Raw genomic sequence first — 19758 nt, forward strand, 5'->3', positions numbered from 1 at the left:
AGTTCCTGTCATGGCTCAGTGGAAACGAATCTGACTAGAATCCATGAGGATGCAGGTTCGATCCCTGGCCTCGCTCAGTGGGTTAAGGATCTGGTGTTGCTGTGACCTGTGGTGTACATCGCAGATGTGCCTTGGATCCTGAGTTGCTGTGGGTGTGGGGTAGACTGGAGGCGTAAGCTCAGATTCTACACCTAGCCTGGGAACCTCCACATGCCGTGGGTGTGGCCCTAAAAAGACAAAAAAAAAAAAAAGAATGAAAGGGATATCTAATGAAAAAAACATTGGGGGCCAATTCGGAGAGACAGATCTTCTTGGGCGGGCTTCCACCAAGATGAATGCCCAAACTGAAAAACCCAAAGTCCATGGAGAGGGGAACAGTTCACCTGCAGAGCAGTGAAGCACCTGGAGGCTTCCAGGAGAGCCAGTCAGGGGGGACCCAACACTCTTATACAAGTACTTAAAATTAAAATCCTGCCTGAGAGACATTGGCTGAAAATACAGAGAGAAGACCATGTGAGTTAAGACACCACGAACTGAGAATATAAACAGCAATTAGAAAACTTAAGCCCCAAATCAGTTAAGCTAAGGAATCTAGCAGTGTTTCACAATCTAAAATTTGTTCCTACTGTCAAGCCCAAAGGTACAAAGCTGTTCTAACAGGAAATACATGCTGAATCTAATTACCAAGCCCACAGAAATTTATTCAGATAAAGAGCCAGAATCCTTTTCACTTAAATAATACCTAAGCCTAAAATAGTATATTTCAATGGGACTTGGCAAAATAGATCAATATTTATTGTCTGAAACCATGGATTTCCTTAAGTTGACTCTTCACTTTCAAATGTCTGCAATTTCCAGTAAGTACCTACCCTGGTGTTATCATTACAAGGTCAGATGGTCTAAAATGCAGGCACTTAATTTGTGATCATGTTACTTCCCATGTGGGTGAGCTCTAGACAGCATGATCCAAGGTGAAGACTAGCAGGTTTATTCACACGTTTACCAGAGAAAAGAATGACTAATGATCATCAAAGAAGTTTTGCTGTTAAGTTTCAAACCATTAAAGCTCTTTAAATCATCATAATTTTTAAAATTATATCTCAATAATTATTTTATTGTTTCCATTAAAGTTTATCAATGGTAAATGAGTCTCCTGGTCAGGGCCAGGTATTCCAGGTACTAAATGAGACGGAGATGATGTATTGTACATTAAATCAGTAATTACTAAATAATTACATGTAAGAGATACTCGTAAATTCTGAAGACAGACTACAGGATTGCTCCAAAAGAAGTATTCATCTTAACCATTTTGAGAGAAATAATGACAAGAGAAAAGATTATAAAGCCTCTTTCCCTAGGAGTTAAATGGTGGGCCCCTCAAAAGATAGTCACAAAAGAGAATGGATGTGTGTACATATAAAGCTGAATCACTTTGTTATACAGCAGACATTATCACAGCATTGTGAAACAACTATACTTCCATAAAACTTTTAAAGACGGGGGGGGGGGGGGAAGATCAGACACAGCCTAATCCTCAGAACCATGAATGTACCCTCAATTGGGGAAAGTGTCTCTGCACATGGAGTTAATCTTAAAATGAGATCATCCTGGATTGTCTGGGTGGGCCCTAAACCCAATGACAAGTGTCTCTATAAGAGACGCACAGAGGGGAAGGTCCTATGAAGATGGAGGTAGAGCCTGGAATAACATTGCCACAAGCCAGGAAACACACTGGGCTGCTGGAAACTGGAGGAATTCTCCCCTAGAGCTGTTGGAGGCAGCGAGTTCCTGACACACCTTGACTTCAAATGCCTGGCCTCTAGAACTGGAAGAGAACAACTTTTTCTGTTTTAAGCCACCAAGTTTGTGGTCATTTGTTACATGGAAACTAATACACCTGAGGATTAAAAGCCAGATGACCCTCAGAAGTGTTTTCTGAGAGTTCAAAAACAAAACAAAACAAAACAAAAAAACACCATTTAGGTGACTCCTGATCTCTCCTGCAAATCTAGTTTTTCTAACACAGGATCCAACATGCCTGGCACATAGCAGGCATTCATCAATTTGCTGCCTCATCCTCATGGGCTTTCCGGCAACCCATTCTCTTCTCACCATAGAGCTACTGCCCAGCCACAGCTACTCTCCGAAGTCTGCTTTTCCAAATTAATACAGACTAATCTGTCCACCAGAATTATCTTCACATGTATCCTTCCAGAAGCCCTAAAAATCCTGGAGATTCTGATTCAGAATGTCTCGGGTGGGGCTGAGGTATTTGCATATTTACTAAGCCTCACAAAAGATGCTGATGCCCACCAGGGGCTGAGAGTTTGAACCCAGGGCATTTAGCAGTTGGACTAGCTGTCTTGCTACTCTTATCCCCAAATCTTGGGCTGACAAGCAAGTGAAATCATTTGGTGGAGGGAGCAGGCAGCATGGCGTTGGAGGATAAACACACATAAGAGACTAGACACACTTTGAGAGCAATCTGCACTTAGTCCTCGGGGAAACGTGCCATTCATGTGACATTTCTGAGTCGACACAGACTCCAAGAGTGGAGTGAGGGGACTGAGAAGATAAAGTGAAACCAGACTTGGTGTATAGCTAAAGATGAAGTCTTTTGGGTTTAAGTTATAAACTCCATGTGAATGATAAAATGTTTACACATTGAGGTATAAAATATACTGAGAAAATATAAATTAAAAAGGAAGCTATGGGAGTTCGCGTCATGGCACAGCAGAAACAAATCCAACTAGGAGCCATGAGGTTGCAGGTTCGATCCCCGGCCTTGCTTAGTGGGTTAAGGATCCGGCATTGCCATGAGCTGTGGTGTAGGTCACAGACACGACTCGGATCCTGCGTTGCTGTGGCTGTGGTGTATGTCGGCAGCTGTAGCTCTAATTGGACCCCTGGCCTGGGAACCTCCATGTGCCGTGGGTGCGGCCCTAAAAGGACAAAAGACAAAAAAAAAAATTTTTTTTAAAAGGAAGCTATGAATTAAATTCAGGTATTTATTGAACATTTACTATGTGTCAGACACTGTGCTAGGTGAGGAGCCTCTGATGAAGAAAAACATGGTCACTCCTCTCCTCTCAAGGACAAATCCAGGGCACTAGCAGGACAACCAAAAACCCGAGTGTCTGGTTATAATGAATGTAAGATCTTGTCCCTTAGCCTGACCTCAGAACGATCAACAAGAACTTAGCCAGTGGCTGAAGTTGATTTCTCCCTGGAGTCACGTTCAATACGGAACTGGTATTATCAAAAGATGAGAAAGTCAGTGGTACTGAGTTTAAGAAGGTGACATTTACTAAAGGTTAGAAGAATTTGAGGAAATTCTCCACTCCTGATTAAGTAAAAATTTAGAAATGATATTGTTACTTATTTGATTAACAAATGGAGCTGGAAGATATGGTCTCTGACACTTGAGGAAATTCCTTAGTGAAACATCACACTACAGGTATTAGAATTAATCCTTTCCACAGGATTAACTCTAATTTTTTTTTAAGAGTGCAACAATGCCATTTTTCATTAACATATCATTGACATCATTGTTAAATTACATAGCTGAGTTAAGTTCAGAATTATGATCATTAACTCATTAGTACTTTACAGTATATCTCTGGCTCAAAACATCACTTCCACACAAAACCAATGACCCCAACCAGGACTGACATACATTCATCCACTCAGTATCCTCTAAGTTGCTACTGCATGCCAAGCACTCTGCTTGGCCCTTGAGCCCATAGTCTTGGCTTCTGGGCGGTCATTCTTTAGGAAATATTCCAACAATAACCACCCTCTCTGCCCATATGGCAGATATTCACCAATTACAGCACCCTCTTCTGCCAAAGCCCCTAAACTGCCTGAAGATCTTTCCCAATACACCACTCATGAGAATATTTCCAGTTATAGGTAGAACACAAGATGAAACTTATTGGCCATCCAAATATTAACCAAGCTACAGTGAGTCACTTGTGGTTCCCCCAAAATACTATTGCCTTGATTCATGTTTTCTGTTTCATTCACCTCCCTCTCCCCTTGTAGGAACATTCAAATCAGCTCTTCTGAAGATACAACTCAAAATGCTCCACCTTGAAGTCTCCTTAGTTCTCCACATTCAGATGTAAAGTCTTCTTCTCCATCTTTATGTTTCTTCCTCTTTTTTCTAATCAAATACATGCCATGCTTCCCATGTATATAACTTAAGGGTAAGAAATATGCCTTTCATGTCTTTAAATGCCACATATTATCTATCAGAAAGCTTTGCGTGCACGAACCCGCAATCACATGCTTACTAAGCACTGGTCCAGTTAATTAATTATGAGAGAACTTGGGATGAAGAATATGTAAGTTCACTCGGGAAAAAGCTCATAGTATAGATACATTTAATGGAGGTTCATTATTTCTACTGTTCTGGTTATCAGGTTGCATTTGCAATATGTTACTCTTGAGACTTCATTTATACGAAAGAAGAAAAATGATGTACAGAAATAGAGCTACAGTAGATTCTTAACCTGTTAGTCATGGGCCCCTGGTGGCAGTGTAGCCCCTGACATTGTAAACAGCATTTGTGTGTATGTGCATAGGTGCAATTTTGCCAGGGAGAAGATTTACAGCTTTCATCAGATTCCCAAAAGGGGTTACAAGAACTAGAATATACGTGCTGTAAATGACTAATGTTGACAGATGTTTATGTGTTTGTTCTAACTCATCAAAATGGCATGTTGGGGAAAGAAGGGACCCCATTTACTGATGTTCCCAGGTTTACATCTCTCAGGATGTTCCTGGGAATCCCAAACTATTTTTCCTATGTTCACTGCTCCCACAAGAGAAAGTATGAAAAATACAGTCATAAACATAATGACTTAGCTTTTTTGGCACATAAACATCTAAATGATCAACAATGTATTTTAAACTTCCATATTTTCAGAATCTAATAAATCTCTAATGAACTTGGCAAACGAGTTTTTTGATGGTAGGTCTTACATAACTTCAGGAAATATGTTCTCAAAAGAATCCCTAATAAATAAATAATGGCTAATTGCAAGGTTTTAAATTAGTAACTAATAGGGCTTTTCAACCTTGGGAAATATAAATAAGGGACTAGGAAAAGAAAATGCACATCCTTAAGAAGAATAGCATCATTGAATTAATGTTTATTTAAAACGATTCGTGAGTTTTTCCATGAGTGTCAATGGACAGATTCACATCACAAACATACTTTCAGATACCAAATAACTATAACTTTTGTCCACAAGACATACTAGGTCAAACAATGTGATCAATCCAAAGGTTATCTTTTGTTAAAGGATTTAAGGGCTTAGCTACAAAGATGATTAGTCAATCAACTGCTTATGAGACATTTAAAAAAAATAGAAAGCTTTTCCATGAATCAAATTTATTACAAAGAATTAATGTGTAATCAAAACCAAATACATTCCTTGGGACATGCCAGAGGCAAGCAAAATATTATTAACAGAAATAAAGTTAACAAAAAATAAGGCATTTTTTTCTGAATGGTAATATAAAACATCATGGTGCATTATCATTACTTGACAACAGAAAACCAGCAAAGCATGTTTCCGTATTAACTTTTTGTTGTTCCTATAAAGGTAAAGCAAAAATTCCAACACAGCAAGTTAAATCATAAATTCTAGAAAGTGAGTCATAAAGAGGTGTTTTCTTTAACAGCATGTGATTCCCTACAAATAATGCGTCTTGTCTCAAAGCATGAGAAAAAGCATATTTACAATTTAAACAGAGCTCTGCCAGCCACAACGGGAACAACTCTCCCTCCATCTGTTTTGTTGACAGCGATGGTAGCTGGATGATTACGCAGCCCCTCTAATGCATATAACACTTTAAAATAGTGAAAATCCACTTGTTCTTTTCTATTTTATTGATTTACACACTTCGAATGTGGCCATGTCAATGACCATATATGTACAAATATTTTAAAAGACAAAAATAACAATTATATACAATTTGCAAAGATTATGGTACCTTTCACCCAACCCAATGACTACAGACTTTCCAACACCCAATAACTATCAGGTACCACCTGTCCAAACAAAGCCTCAATACTACATCTAGTTTTACTTTCTCTCAAATTCTTTCATTTTTCTTTTTAAAAAAAGTTTATAATTCACCTCCTTTTAAACTGGCAATAGCTACAAGAGCAATGCCTTATGCCACAAATCAAACCTTTTCCTACCCAAAATCTACTGTTAATTGAAGTCAATTTAACATTCAGATTAAATTCAGATGTCTAGATCCCAGATACCTGGGTATGAAATATTAAAATCTGCCAAGAGGAATTAGATATTTTTCTCCTTTTCTTTTAACATAACCCACTATATAATAGTGAACTAAATATGTTTGTTTCATAGAAACAACTTACATTTGCCAATACAGAGCAAATGGTCTATGTACAGATACATTAGGACTGCCTAACTGACAGTGAGTATTGCCAGCTCCAAGTCAATGGAGCTAATACGGTGGAGCTCTCTGCTGAATGGACTTTCCCTTCAGGATACGTCGGATCTGGAAAGGAAACCAACAGGATTTGTCAGGTTTCTTTTTGACAATCAAAGCATCACATCTTCAGAGTTTCTTTCCTTTCTTACACACACTACCACCATTCCTGTCTACCTATAAATAAGTATATGAAGAAAATATGCAATAATATGAGTCAAGATTTTTAGGTAACAAAAAATACAATTCTTTTAAAGTTTATTACAGATCTCCTATAATGATCATTGAGTATAAGAAAGTAAAGCATCTCCATTAAAAATGATCTGAAGTTGAAACTCTCCAGCCATTTAACTAAGACCTATATTCTTTTCCTAATCTTTAGTCCTGCTATTTGTGAGAACATTTAATACAAGGCAGTAATTATGGTTATTATAATATCTCACCTCAAAGTCAGCCTCAACCAAGAATCCTAAGCCCACCTTATACACACAAGTAAATCTACAGTGTCCTTTGTGTCAAGATAGTCGTCATGATCTCCAAGAACTGAAACAGCTGTGCTATATTGTATGGGTCACAGGAAAGTCCCCAGGCTCATTCAGAGTCTAGTAATTGATTTTATACCCCAGTCTGACAAACTGTATGATCTGTCTCTCAGCCCACAGCAGATTAGAAGCAACAAATTTGAAGAAAGAATTTGGATGCAACTGACAGCTGCTAGAAGAAGGAGACACAGTGACCACAGTCTGACAATACAGACAAAGGAAACGCGCCCCCCCACACACACCCAAGCGCGCATGCGCGCGCAGAGACATGAAAATAGAAAGAATATTTAGTAGGAGTTAAACAGCTCTCCACACTCAACAATCCCTGGGAACATGGCTCTATGATAGCACACCACACACAGTGGAGCAGAAGTGAACACTGGGCATGGGACTCTGCCATTTACTATTTAATAATGGTTCCTAACCCTGCAACCACTCTGAGTCTCAATCTTCCCAGCTGAACCTTTACACTGCAAAGTTCTCATAACTATCAGGTGGCGTAATACATAGGAACATTCTACAAAAGTATCAAGAGATTCATTTTAAGCTAAGAAGAGCTCTACCGATAATGAGTTACTGTAACGCTATGGTCATAATGAGGGCTGAAAATCAGAGGAAAGGTTAACTTGCATTCCATATATTTTATTTTGTGATTATTAAAGTATGTAATGACTCACAGCCATAATCACCCTCATTTCCTCCAGGGAAAGAGTCTCATCAAAAATATTTTATGTTCTTAAAAGATTCCATTCTTATCATCAAGAAATGTTTAGTCACATGAACTGTTCAACCCCAGCGTATATAACTATATATCTTGAGTAGAGCAGAATTTTATTTAAAGTATAAAATGTTTCCAGGTTCAACATTACATAATTAATCTTCCCATTTTTTATTTAGGATCACTAATAGATATCATTGTTAACAGCTGATACGTATTGCGCACTCACTATGTGCCTGGGATTATTCCGAACACAGATACTGACTCATTTAACACCCACAATAGTTGAAGGCTCACCACTTACTCAAAAAACTAAGATTCTCTTTCCTTGCAGGAGACTTACTATCTCCTCTTTCATCAGTTTCCAAACTTCAACCCATTCTGACTTACCCCAAACTCCAGTATGTGTCATGGAGGAAAAGGAAAGACTACCTGACTTTTGACTATTTGGATAAACCCTCAAATTTCTTACTCTTCCTCTGGAAATAAAGCAATCAACTCCAAAGGACTACAGTGACCACTGTGAGATCCAGGCACTGATGGAGCCCACCTGAAAGGCACCCGCTGGCCTCGGCCCCTTACGCCCAGACCAGTGCCTGACAGTATCTCTCCTCACATCTGCGGCTCTCACCTGTTCTCCCACAGGGCCATCAGGAACCAAATGCACTGGCTGCTCATTCTCCAGGTTCCGAGTACTTGGGTCTGCTCCCTTCCTCATCAACAGGCGGACTGCATCCAACTGTGTCACCCGATACTGCAGGCTGGCAGCAACATGGAGGGCGGTGTTTCCATTGTAAGCCTGAAGACAAAGAGATGAAATGACGTGATCAGGAAGGGAGACTTTCACAAAAGCAGCTCAAAAGCTTGAAGAGAGTATAAAGAAGGTCATTCCAATGCCTGTGCAGTTTTTAAATCTTTCTAAAAGTACCTTTGCATTCACAAAAGACAGGCAGCTGGGCAGTTCCAAAAAGAGGCGAATGAGTTCCAGATTTGCTTCTTCAGCTGCCAAATGCAGGGCTGTGCGGCCACTTTTACGATCCTTGTCAAAGGCAAGAAAGAGGAAAAAATGAACATGCAGATACCATGCCCTAGATATACTTCTCACCCAGTCTCTCATGTGTCTGACTCACTTTCAGAGCTCCCTTCTCCACAAAGCCTTCTTTCACCCCAAGCTCCATGGAATCTCTCATTCCTCTTAGGTTCCCTATTAATTTGCCTACATCCTCTCATCACACCTACCCTTGTACACAGGGTGGCCATAAAATGTAGAAACAGAGGATACCGTTTTATCATGTGCAGTGATACAGCATAAGAAGTCATGTATTATGCATTTGCCTCTGTTTCCAGGCTTGATGGCTGCTCTGTAGACTTATCAGCTATATCTTCCACCACTGGTATTAGTAACTTCCCAAGGGCCCAAGAGGCTTATGAATTTAGGCATCTTCTCCCACAGCCCCTAACTTGCTGCCTCGTACATAGGGGACACTCAATAAAGAAACTTCAAATTTAAAGATCATAAAATATTTTCCAGTTTAAAAAACAGAAGATTTAAGTCCAGATTCCACAATGATGAAGAAACCCCTACAAAAACCACTAACTTTATTATCTGTGTATGACAATGGAAGCCAAAATAAAAATATCAGTTTCAAGCATTTTCTTTTCCTTCCAAATAAAAACTAATTTCTTTCACAGCTAAATAATCTTTTGCATAATAATCCATATTATCAAAAAGATTATATTTAAAAGCAAATCAAGAAAGCGTTTAAAATCTAAACCTCTTAACTAACTGTACATTACTATTCACTCCATGAATTTAAAAAGAGGGAAAAATTAAATAACAAAGAGGGAAAAGTTTTCACCTATACTTGAGAACAAGGTCTTCTGCTATAACTACTTCCCTCTCACATCCCATTTCCAAACTCCTCTGTGAATTTACCTTAGCTTCCACTGCAGCTCCCATTTGAATCAAACCCTTAATTGTATCAACTAGACTCTTATTTTTCAGTAAAAGCTCCTGAACTTCAGGTGAATGGGGCTGTTGATTTCTCTGGAGTTCATGCACCACAGCGTTGTGTGCCATAACTGCACAGTGTAGAGGAGTCAGGCCTAGAAAAAAGTATAATAAAGCAGTGCTCAAGCATCCCATCAATTCTTTTAGTTGTTCTATAATTACAAACCTAAAGGATGCCCTGTCACATGACCTATATATGGGCGCCACAAGAACGAGTAAGGCAAAGTGAGTAATCTTTCCACTGAGTCTTAGTGCTAATTTTACCTATAGGATATTCTCACTTTTTTTACTACCTCCCTTCCCTCTTGGTGTTGAACTTCATACCCTTAGAACTAATGGGCCCCTCTCTCTGAATGTTTCTTCACAAGATAATGTATCAATTGCTCACCATCATAGTTAGTTGCCTCAAGATCCACGAACTGATTGCTCCTCACGGCTCCCTTCTGAATTGCCTGCAGAATTTAAAAACAAGCCACTATCAGCAAAAGACAAGCGACACAAATACTTATCTCTTAATAATCCAAGAAAGGAATGAGTCTACTTGAAAGAGATTATTGCAACAGGCAATCTACATTCAACTTCTAATATCCAAGCCCTGGCCCTTGAGCCCTGTGATAATGGGAGTGTGGCTCGCTGTCTCTTACCTGAAGCACCTGGGAGTGGCCCTTCTCTGCACAAACATGCAGAGGGGTTCTTCCCCAGCAGTCAGTGGTATTAACCTGGGCCCCGAGGTTCACCAGATCCTGCACAATGAGGTGCTGATTGGCAGCCACTGCCACCTGAAAGGCACTCTGAGGGCATTCAGAGTAAAAAACAAACAAAAAAAATTCTTTAAAACATGTAACATTATCATAACAAGCAATATGAACCTAAACTAAGACTGAAGGGAAAAACCCACATAGAGAAAATAAATCCTATCAATAAGCAATAAGATACTGCAAGGAACAACACAAGGAAACTAAACTGAGCTTGGGGTGTGGCTTTATTATACCCAGTTAGTCTTTGGTCAAATAACCACAAAGTTAACGTTAATAACTTCAAGGTTGGTGGTGACAAAGTCAACATCCCAAAGTTAATATTAACTAACTCTCTTGGTCTGAAGCAATCTACACATAAATATGAGACTAGAACTCTGAAAATGACCCACACATAAGTATGAGACTGGCCGTCATCTTCTTCCCTTTGCCACACCTTTGCCATCTCCCTCTGTTAAGAGCCTCACCTGTCCATTATGCTCTTTAATATCCAGCATGTGAAGCGCATTCATCTTTCTTGCAAGGACATAGGAAAGTGCCCTTCTCCCTTGGGCAACGGCAATATGGAGGAACCTAGGCAAAAAGGAAAGGAAAAGAGGTGAATTAGTTTTTATTTCACTATGTTCATTCTTTAAAAAAAAAAAAAAATTTCTTCCTTTAGCCTCTTTCTTGATATGTTGGTGCATACAAATGAAAAGGTACAGAGCAGGATTTGTCTGTTCTGCTAGGTTGGTAATACACCTGAGTGGCAGCAAGGTGAGCTAGGTTACCAGAAAGAAGTATGTTGAGCATCACACTGATTGCCTCAAGTCTACTTTTTTTTTTTGTCTTTTTGCCATTTCTTGGGCCGTTCCTGTGGCATATGGAGGTTCCCAGGCTAGGGGTCGAATCAGAGCTAGCTGCTGGCCTACACCAGAGCCACAGCAACGCGGGATCCGAGCCGCGTCTGCGACCCACACCACAGCTCATGGCAATGCCAGATTCTTAACCCACTGAGCAAGGCCAGGGATCGAACCTGCAACCTCACGGTTCCTAATCAGATTCGTTAACCACTGAGCCACGACGGGAACTCCTCAAATCTATTCTTTTTAATGTTCATAGACACACTAGGAAGGAGTATCCCAAAACTGAGGCAGAAAGAGGTTAAAAAACTTGCCCAAGGCCACAAAGATGTCAGGTCATGTTAGCGTACAATCTGTAAGTCTACTCACAGTTGATCATGATGGACCAACCATGATCTAACTGATTTTGCTCTATAGTCACAATCTACTCTGATCTTCAAAACTAAATATTCAAAGAAAACACACAGACTTTTACTCATTTAAAACAGGTAATTTTTTTTTAGCCAGAAAGAAAAAATAAGGAAAAGTTTTACATGAAATATGAGCTATCACTGGACAGCATTTTCTACCTCCACTGGTCACCTTGACTAGCCAAGCACTTACTAATATAACTTGGCATGCCCTAGAGAAATCCACTAGGTCCAACAAGCTTAGCTTACCAAATTAGGTCAATGAGAATAAAGGGATACTCACGTGTCACCATCTGCATCCTTTGAGAGAAACTGGTCTTGGGAGATATTTGCCAATTTGCTTTCTTCCTGCTCTACTTGCCACTGAAAAAATGACTTCCCTAACTGTGTGGTGCTCATTTCATTTCCGACAATATCCTGCAACTGCCGTGAGGTGCTTAGAGGGGCAGGGCCTGCGTCATGCACCAGGGCCTCACATGCCTGGTGTGACATCAGGTTGAAGTTTTGCACGTGGGCATCAGTTTGTTGCTGAACACTGGGAGAAGTCTGAGGGGGAACAGCAGTATTCTCAGATTCTCTGGGATCATTTAGAAGGGATGCAAAACTTTGGTTCAGGCAGTACTGTGATTCCTGACTGTCAAAGATGTTTGGTTCATAGGTGGGGGACAGGGAAGTTCTGGAATAAGGACTGTATTCCAGAGCTGAGTTGTGGGTGTAGTGTGGAGGCGGCGGCAGCGGCTGCGGCTGCACATTCTGGTTCTGTGGAGAATACTGGTACATGGAAGCCTGATCCATCATGTGTGGGGAGCCACTGACTTGGAAGGGCTGGTATTTCTGAGGTGGAGAGAAGACCTGCCCTCCGTGGAAGTCCTGACACTGCTCGTGGGGGGAGCCCTGAGGGACCCCCACAGGGCTCATCCAGCTAACTTGGACAGTGTTCAGGGAAACCGGGCTGCATTCATTCTTAATGTTGATGATGTTCTGAAGCAGGTCAGCACTGCTGTCCTGTTTGGATTCATTGTGATGGACATCTTCCATGCTCTCTGCAGGTGTGGGTGTTTGAGGTGGTGTCTGGAAAGGAAGAAAAAGTAAGTGGCACACTCCCTTCCAAAATTATCCCAGGAATCATTTCTGAAGGGCATCTGGAGGAAAACTGTAAGATACATACCAAAAATTGGGTATGTAACAACGCTGATCTTTTACAAGCTGGTCCATCGGACAATGAATCAGGACCTTTCCTTTTCCCAGTATACGATACTGTGTTCTTCAATTCTATACCCAAGAAAGGAATACGGAATCTGTGATGATTTTATTTTACAAATTTTTACCCATGATCACACTACATTATTTTACCCTAGAGACCCCATAATATTATAAATAGAGGTAACTCTTACCTGTGAATTGCTCTCTGTTCACACCTTGTGTCTATAAGGAAAAAAAAGTTTCTAATTTAGTGTGTAATAAATGGTTTCCTGATTAACAGACATCAATAAACTTATCTCTAGCAGTCTTTACAGCTCACCATAAACCTTTGATATAGCTATGCTAGCAATATTTATTTTCTATGTTAATTTCCATCCTATCTTGCAACTTCCCCCATTTTCACTTTCACATTAATTCAATTCAGGTCAGGATAATAATTAATAAGGCCACTTGAATTTTCCCTTTCTAGCCAAAATGTTCCATTTTAATTGAACCCCATTAATTTCCTTGTGCCTTGCTTGCCTTCGTTTACTTATTCATTAAATTTCTCTTGCACACTTGCCAATGCCTAGCCCTGGGCTAAGTGGCAGGAATACAGCAGACAGCAGGACAAACAAGCTCTCTGTCCTTTGGACTTTGTGGTCTACAAAAGACTTACTGAACTTAGGCTAGCAGAGAGTAATACCCTGACAACTAGTCTCCCTGTTCCCCAACCCAAAGCAAAAAAATCAGGTGCCACCTTAAAATCATCAATGGTTTGTCCGGAAGCCTTTTGTTTATGACTTCGGATGTGCAGCAGGAGTTCCTTCACTGAGTTCTTCACACGAACACCTTGAAAGGGTCCTCTCTGCTGCCTTCCAACCCCCATATGGGGCTCAGCTGTTCAATAGAAAACAAAACATATTTAAATTAAGTCTCTTCATAACATGAATATTATTAACATTAAAAGCATAGCTGTCCAATATAATTAATTAAGTCCCCAAACAAGAGACCGCAAAGTCTCTCCAACTTGCTCTGGTCAATGACTTTGCACATCAGTCCCCAGCCAAATACCATTTCCCACCAGGCACCCTAAGGAATTAAAGCTCATAAAAACGACGTTTCAAGGGTCCCAAGAGCCAAGAGATAAACCCAAATTGAGCCTCTCTCTGTCTCTCAGCCCTACCCACCCATGAAACAGAATCACCAATTTTGCCATCCTAACTCTCATAATCTATAATTATTCTAGACTTTTGAAAAACCTTGGCGAGCAAGAAATAAATGATGAATTTTGAGCTTTTCAAGCCAAAGGCTTTAGTCCACACAAAAATTTTTAAGTTTATCAATTCCACTCTCCTAAAAAGGCACAAAACAAACCTCTTCGGAAGATCTCAATGTACAAAACCTAACAATTAACAATGTCTCAGTTTCTTATTTCCTTTAGTTCAGCTATGCCAAGAAAGCTGCTTAAATTCACTGAGCTTAAACACATTTCCACATCACACACAGGATTTCCCCTCACCGACTGTTTTTGTAATTGCTCACACAGGCCTTCTAAGTAAAAAGGAAATCATCTCATTTCATATTTAAGCCTGAAAATACACTGTAAATGTAGGTCTGTGAGTACAGCATTCCACTCTGACCACTACTATGTCACAACCTCTAGAGATGAGCTGAACACCAAGTAAACACACAAAGAGTCAGGAAATGAATAATTCAGCAGCTCTGTTAAGAGTAGAAAAAAAATAAGATGGGAACAAAAACAAGGCGTAATTTGAACACATACATATCATTACATCTATGAAAGAAACAACTCCTGGATAGGGCCAATTAAACAACTAGTTAGTTTTATGTTTAAGTTTAGGTCTATCTTGCCAGACTCAAACACAGCATTTCCCAGGAATGACAACAGTTAGTAATTCAACGTCACGGGGAGAAATATTCAGTTTCAGAAATCCCCTACGGTGAACCAAAGAACTAGTAAGTTAGTTTCAGCCAGATAAAGGCCAAATGTGAAGGGAAAAAAGGTTCTAAATGTACAATTTTTGCATTTGCTACACACTTAACATAGAGGGGGCATGTTATGCAACGGAACAGCTTAAATCACTTTTTAAACTTTAAAATGAAAAATCTCATTTTAAAACAAAACACAACCAAAACAGGAGTGGCTGGCAGTGGGGAACACCTGACAGAAAATGTTCTTTAAAATCATGCTGATTAAATTTTCCAACATTTGAGATTATCTAGAAGTTCTTTGGTTTATCTACAGTGGCATTCTGTTTTCCCCCAAATTATACAACTAGGTTCATTAAGAAAAAGAAACTAACAATTCTCAGCCCAAGAAAGAAAACACTACGCCTTTCTTTGCCAGATACAGCTAAACCATTCAAAGGCACACAAAACAAGAGTGCAGAAATTCTGGGCAGACTTCAGAAAAATCACAAACTCAAGGTATAAATTGGATTTCGGCCAGTTTCATCTCATATCTTGATAATATTGGTTTCTTTTTTTTTTATAAAGTTCCTTTATTTAAAAATCCCACAAATACGTACTTCGGAAGAAATAAATCACGACCTTCGATACTGTGCTCAAACCCTTATCACCAGCTACAGCCTTTCACCAAAACAGTCAGAAGAAAAAGTTACAACTGCATCAGATCCAAAACCTCACCACAGAATGTGAATTAGAGCTTAATAAAGGTGCTTTTGGTTTTGTTTTGTTTTTAAGAAAAAACGAGAAAATCTAACGTCATCCCCTCCCCAAGTTAGAGCTGTAGGTTTCAAGCTACCGGGTCAGCTGGACGGCGCCCAGATTTCACAGACGGTCAAACGACATCGAACGGCATGAAACACCCAACGCAGGGCAAGGCATCCAGTAGTCGCCTAATAATGGCGGCTAGCGTGATTTTGAAAGCCGCTAAGGTAGACGCAGAGGCCACCCAACATCTGGCCTTGGTACTTGCATCTGGGCGGCTCAGACTCCCCTCCCTGCCGGTGGGCCGCGCGCAGGCTGGCATCCAGGGGCCTCCCCTACCCGGGCCGGTGGGTACCTTGCAGCCGCTCAGCACGCGCGCCGCCTCTCGGCCGGGACTCCACCGCCCCGCAGGAGGACACCGATGAGGCAGAGGAGAAGTCGGAGGAGTCGGAGCCAGGTGAGCCGGGCGCCGAGGGCCCAGACGACGAGCAGCTCGCGTCGCAGGCGCCGGGGGCGGCGGCGGCGGGCGGCGACGCGCTGTAGAAGTAGGCCAGGTTGAGCGGGCTGGTCATGAGACCGCAGTCGCCGGCCGCGTCCAGCAGCCCTTCTCCGCCGCGGCTGTCGTCCAGCAGCTTGTCCACGATCATGCTCCCGGGCTCGGCGCTCGGGGACCCCAGACACCTGTGCCACCGGCTCGCTGAGCGCGGCTACCTCCCGGCTCTGGCTGTGGCTGTGGCTGTGGCCGTGAAGAGCTCGGAGACCGACGCGGGTACGGGCGCGGCCCCGGGCTGCTCGACTATTTAACCGGCCTTCGCGGCCAGGGGCGGGGAGAAGGGGCCGTCGCGTCGCCAGCCTCCCCCGTCCGCGATCGGGCCATTGGCAGCGTCCCGGCCGCCTCCCGGCCCCTCCTCCGGATGCGCCCTGTTTCCAGTAAAATGTACAGGATGAAGCAATGTGTCCTCCGCCCTCACCCCGCCCGCCAGGCTCCGCCCAGACCGAAGGGCTGTTTTCTTGCCCTTCACCTGGAAACCCAGACCCCGGACCACCGAGCCCCGCCCCAGCCGCCCGCCGCCGCGAGATGCCCCGGCCCGCCTGGCCTAGGCGCCCAGAAAGGGGGCGCGCAGCACGGGCCTCATCCGCGGAGGGCGGCGCGGAGGCGGGGAGGCAACGATGGGAACAGGTCGGCCTGGTTCCACGGAGTAGGAAGTGCTAGAAGGTGCGCGCCACGCAGCGCTCCTGCCGCCCTGCCCCAAGCTTCTTGCGAGCCCAGCCAAAGTGTCTCTGGAAGGTTCTTAAAGGCCCGTCTTCCCTCAACTTAGCGTTTGGCAACGTTCCTTTTGGCCACGTCCCAGAGAGATGTTGAAGTCATTTTTCTATACTCAGTTAACGTCTGGGCAATGATTTTTTTTTTCTTTTTTGGTGCAGCCGGGAATAAAATGCGATGCCCTGTATCCCTGTCTCCTTCAATATGGGGGGGAAGCACCTTAGCAAAATGATAAGTATACATGTATGTGTCAGTATTTATATAGATGTAATTTCTTCATTTCTGCATGACTTTGTGTTGGATAAACACAGGAATTTTGCTCTTTCCTACCTTAAACATTTTAATGAAGTTAACACTTTTTTTTTTTTAATTGAATCCCTGTTACTTGTTAAAAACTTGCCTAGTAGTTAGCAGGAACAAAAGATAAATGAGTTATATCTGCCCTTTCAAGTATATTTTAATCCTCTGAGAATAAATACATACATGCTATATTAAAAGAAACTGAGTATGATTAAATATCATGAGTGATTCAAAGTTCAGCGAGTGTCCTAAAAAGAAAGACAACCTCTGGGAGAGGGAAAGATGAAGTCATGAGGAAAATCTTTGCAAAGAAGGTGTCATTGGAGATAAGATGCCACCCAAAAAGAGGGGTGGGGTTTCAGCCCAAAACATTTATAGGAGGAGGGAACAGTATTAGCAAAGAATTAAGCAAAGGGGTCAGATAAAAGCTTACAGCCCCTTTTAGGATAGTCAAAGGGAAACTGACAACATTAAAGGTAAAAAGGTAACTTGGTGCCCTTGGGTGGAGCACCTCCAGTGACAGGCTGAGACTGAGTCTCTAATAAACATTGAGTGAATGTGAAAGAATTTGAGACAGGCAAAACAATCTGGAAACAGCTCAGAGAGGTGAGACTGAGGGGCCCAGAGGCCATCAGAAACCACTGTAATATCCCAAAAGAGAACTGCCCTGACACTGGGGCAGAGGCAGTGGGAAAGAGGAAAGCAAATGGAAAGAAAAGAGGGCTGGGCAGCATTGCTAGGGCAGAATGCACAAGTCTGACCTGGTTGGAGGTGGGCACCAATGAAGGGGTACCCACTTATGCTATGGTTTGAGGCAGGATGACCATGTGAATAGTGATGCCAGCTTCAGATCACAGGGAAATTAGTGCAAGTAGATTGTTAGGGTCCCAGGAGAAAAAAGCAGGGAGGAAGAGAAGAGGGAGGCAGTGAGTTTGAATTGTTACTCAGTATTAATAGGTGGTATAACACCCCTGTGGGATTCCAAAGGAAACATTTCCTTGTTTCCTACAAGCGTGGTATTGCCATAGGAACTTCATGCTGCCTTTCCCGCCTGCCATTTTTTGGGATTTGGTCATTTTTTTTTTTTTAATAAAAAGGGGAGTTCCTATCATGGCTCAGTGGAAACGAATCTGACTAGTATCCATGAGGACGCAGCTTCCATCCCTGGCCTCACTCAGTGGGTTAAGGATTGCCCTGAGCTGTAGTATAGGTGCCAGACGCAGCTCAGATCTCACATTGCTATGGCTGTGGCATAGGCCAGCAGCTACAGCTCTGATTTGACCCTTAGCCTGGGAACTTTCAGATGCCTCAGGTGTGGCCCTAAAAAGACCAAAAAAAAAAAAAAAAAAAAAAAAAGTTCCAAATGAGATATTAGGCTTTCTCAATAAAATCTATTTGAATTTTTTTCCTCCCCACTAATATATTTTACGTATAATGAAGACCTTAAATTGCCATCCAAATAAACTCATGGCCAATTTTTTTTTTACAAAATTAATTCTCTCCCTAAAATTATTTCCTGTTTCACTTGGTATATAAAAATTCAAACTTCAAGATCATGGCCTCTGGAGAACTTAATATAGATTAATATTGTCAGGATGTTTCAAAATAAACATTCAAAGGTTTCTATGAAATGTCAAAGCAATCACACTGTTTAAAAAGACCACCAACCCCAGCAGAAGTCAAGAATGGTTGTTTGCTAATATCACTATGAAATTTAAATACACTTTTCTCATTTAAAGTGCTGAAATAAAAACCCAGTTTAGCGTATTAGGCTGAGTGATATGACACTGTCACTGCTTTAATCAAATATGGTAGATCATTCACCCTGTGGAGACAACCAACAGTGTTATGAGGACTCTCTGGAAAAGTCCACTGAGGCCAACAGCCTGCACCAACTTTCCAGCCACATGAGTGAGCTGTTCTGAAAGCTGATCCTCCAGCTCCATGTCTGGCTTTCAGATGACTGTGGCACTGACCAGCATCTTAAAGGCAGTCATAGGAGTAACCCTGAGTTAGAAACCCCCTCTCCAAAGCCACTGTCAAATTCGTGACCCACAGAGACAGTACATGAAAACTGAGCTCTTAAGAATTTGCCCAATTTACACTGTTCATCATAGGTAGAGAAGAGATTAAAATCCTTATCTGAGTCTGGAGCCTGATCTTTTGCTTTAAAAAGGGAAATCAGAAAACTTATTTCCTCAAGGCTCAGATGTAGTGTCTATATCTAAAAATACAGAAAAAGATGAAAATGACATGTCAGACAGTTACTTGACTCATGGAAAGAAGAAATCTCTTCCAAAGCAATTGGAAGGAACTGTAATTAAAAACTGAAAATATGACAATGCTATCATTCACTTGGCTTTCTAGATGTTAATAATTTACCTTATGGCATGTCATACAATAGAACATTTCTGCATAATATCATGGTGCCAGTTAGGTTGTAATACCATTTTGAGACCAATCATTCAGAGTTTTAAAAAAGGAACTGCATAGTTCCTATGTGGCACAAAGGTATTGGCAGTGTCTCTGCAGTATCAGGTCATGGGTTCAATACCCAGTCTGGAGC

At 41.6% G+C, this 19758-nt stretch overlaps 1 protein-coding gene across 2 annotated transcripts; it reads right to left on the reverse strand.

The window, feature by feature from the left end:
• NFKBIZ (NFKB inhibitor zeta) lies at positions 5131–16831 on the reverse strand. Of its 2 annotated transcripts, NM_001315599.1 has the most exon segments (12): positions 6253–6543; positions 8366–8533; positions 8663–8773; positions 9671–9840; positions 10134–10197; positions 10390–10536; positions 10968–11073; positions 12036–12823; positions 12921–13024; positions 13147–13177; positions 13695–13834; positions 15984–16275. In NM_001315599.1, coding segments are annotated over 12 exon segments (2175 nt in total). In that variant the 3' UTR covers positions 6253–6489.

This window comes from Sus scrofa, chromosome 13 (genome assembly GCF_000003025.6).
Source record: "Sus scrofa isolate TJ Tabasco breed Duroc chromosome 13, Sscrofa11.1, whole genome shotgun sequence".
NCBI lineage: Eukaryota > Metazoa > Chordata > Mammalia > Artiodactyla > Suidae > Sus > Sus scrofa.

What these genes read in the sequence shown, in the direction of transcription:
- NFKBIZ (XM_021068448.1), bottom strand. Translation starts at nt 16,275, where the DNA reads ATGATCGTGGACAAGCTGCTGGACGACAGCCGCGGCGGAGAAGGGCTG. An exon ending in GAACAGAGAGCAATTCACAG is followed by an intron (nt 13,025 to 13,146) that starts GTAAGAGTTACC and finishes TCTTGGGTATAG; the next exon opens with AATTGAAGAACACAGTATCG. An exon ending in TTAAAGAGCATAATGGACAG is followed by an intron (nt 10,537 to 10,967) that starts GTGAGGCTCTTA and finishes GAATGCCCTCAG; the next exon opens with AGTGCCTTTCAGGTGGCAGT.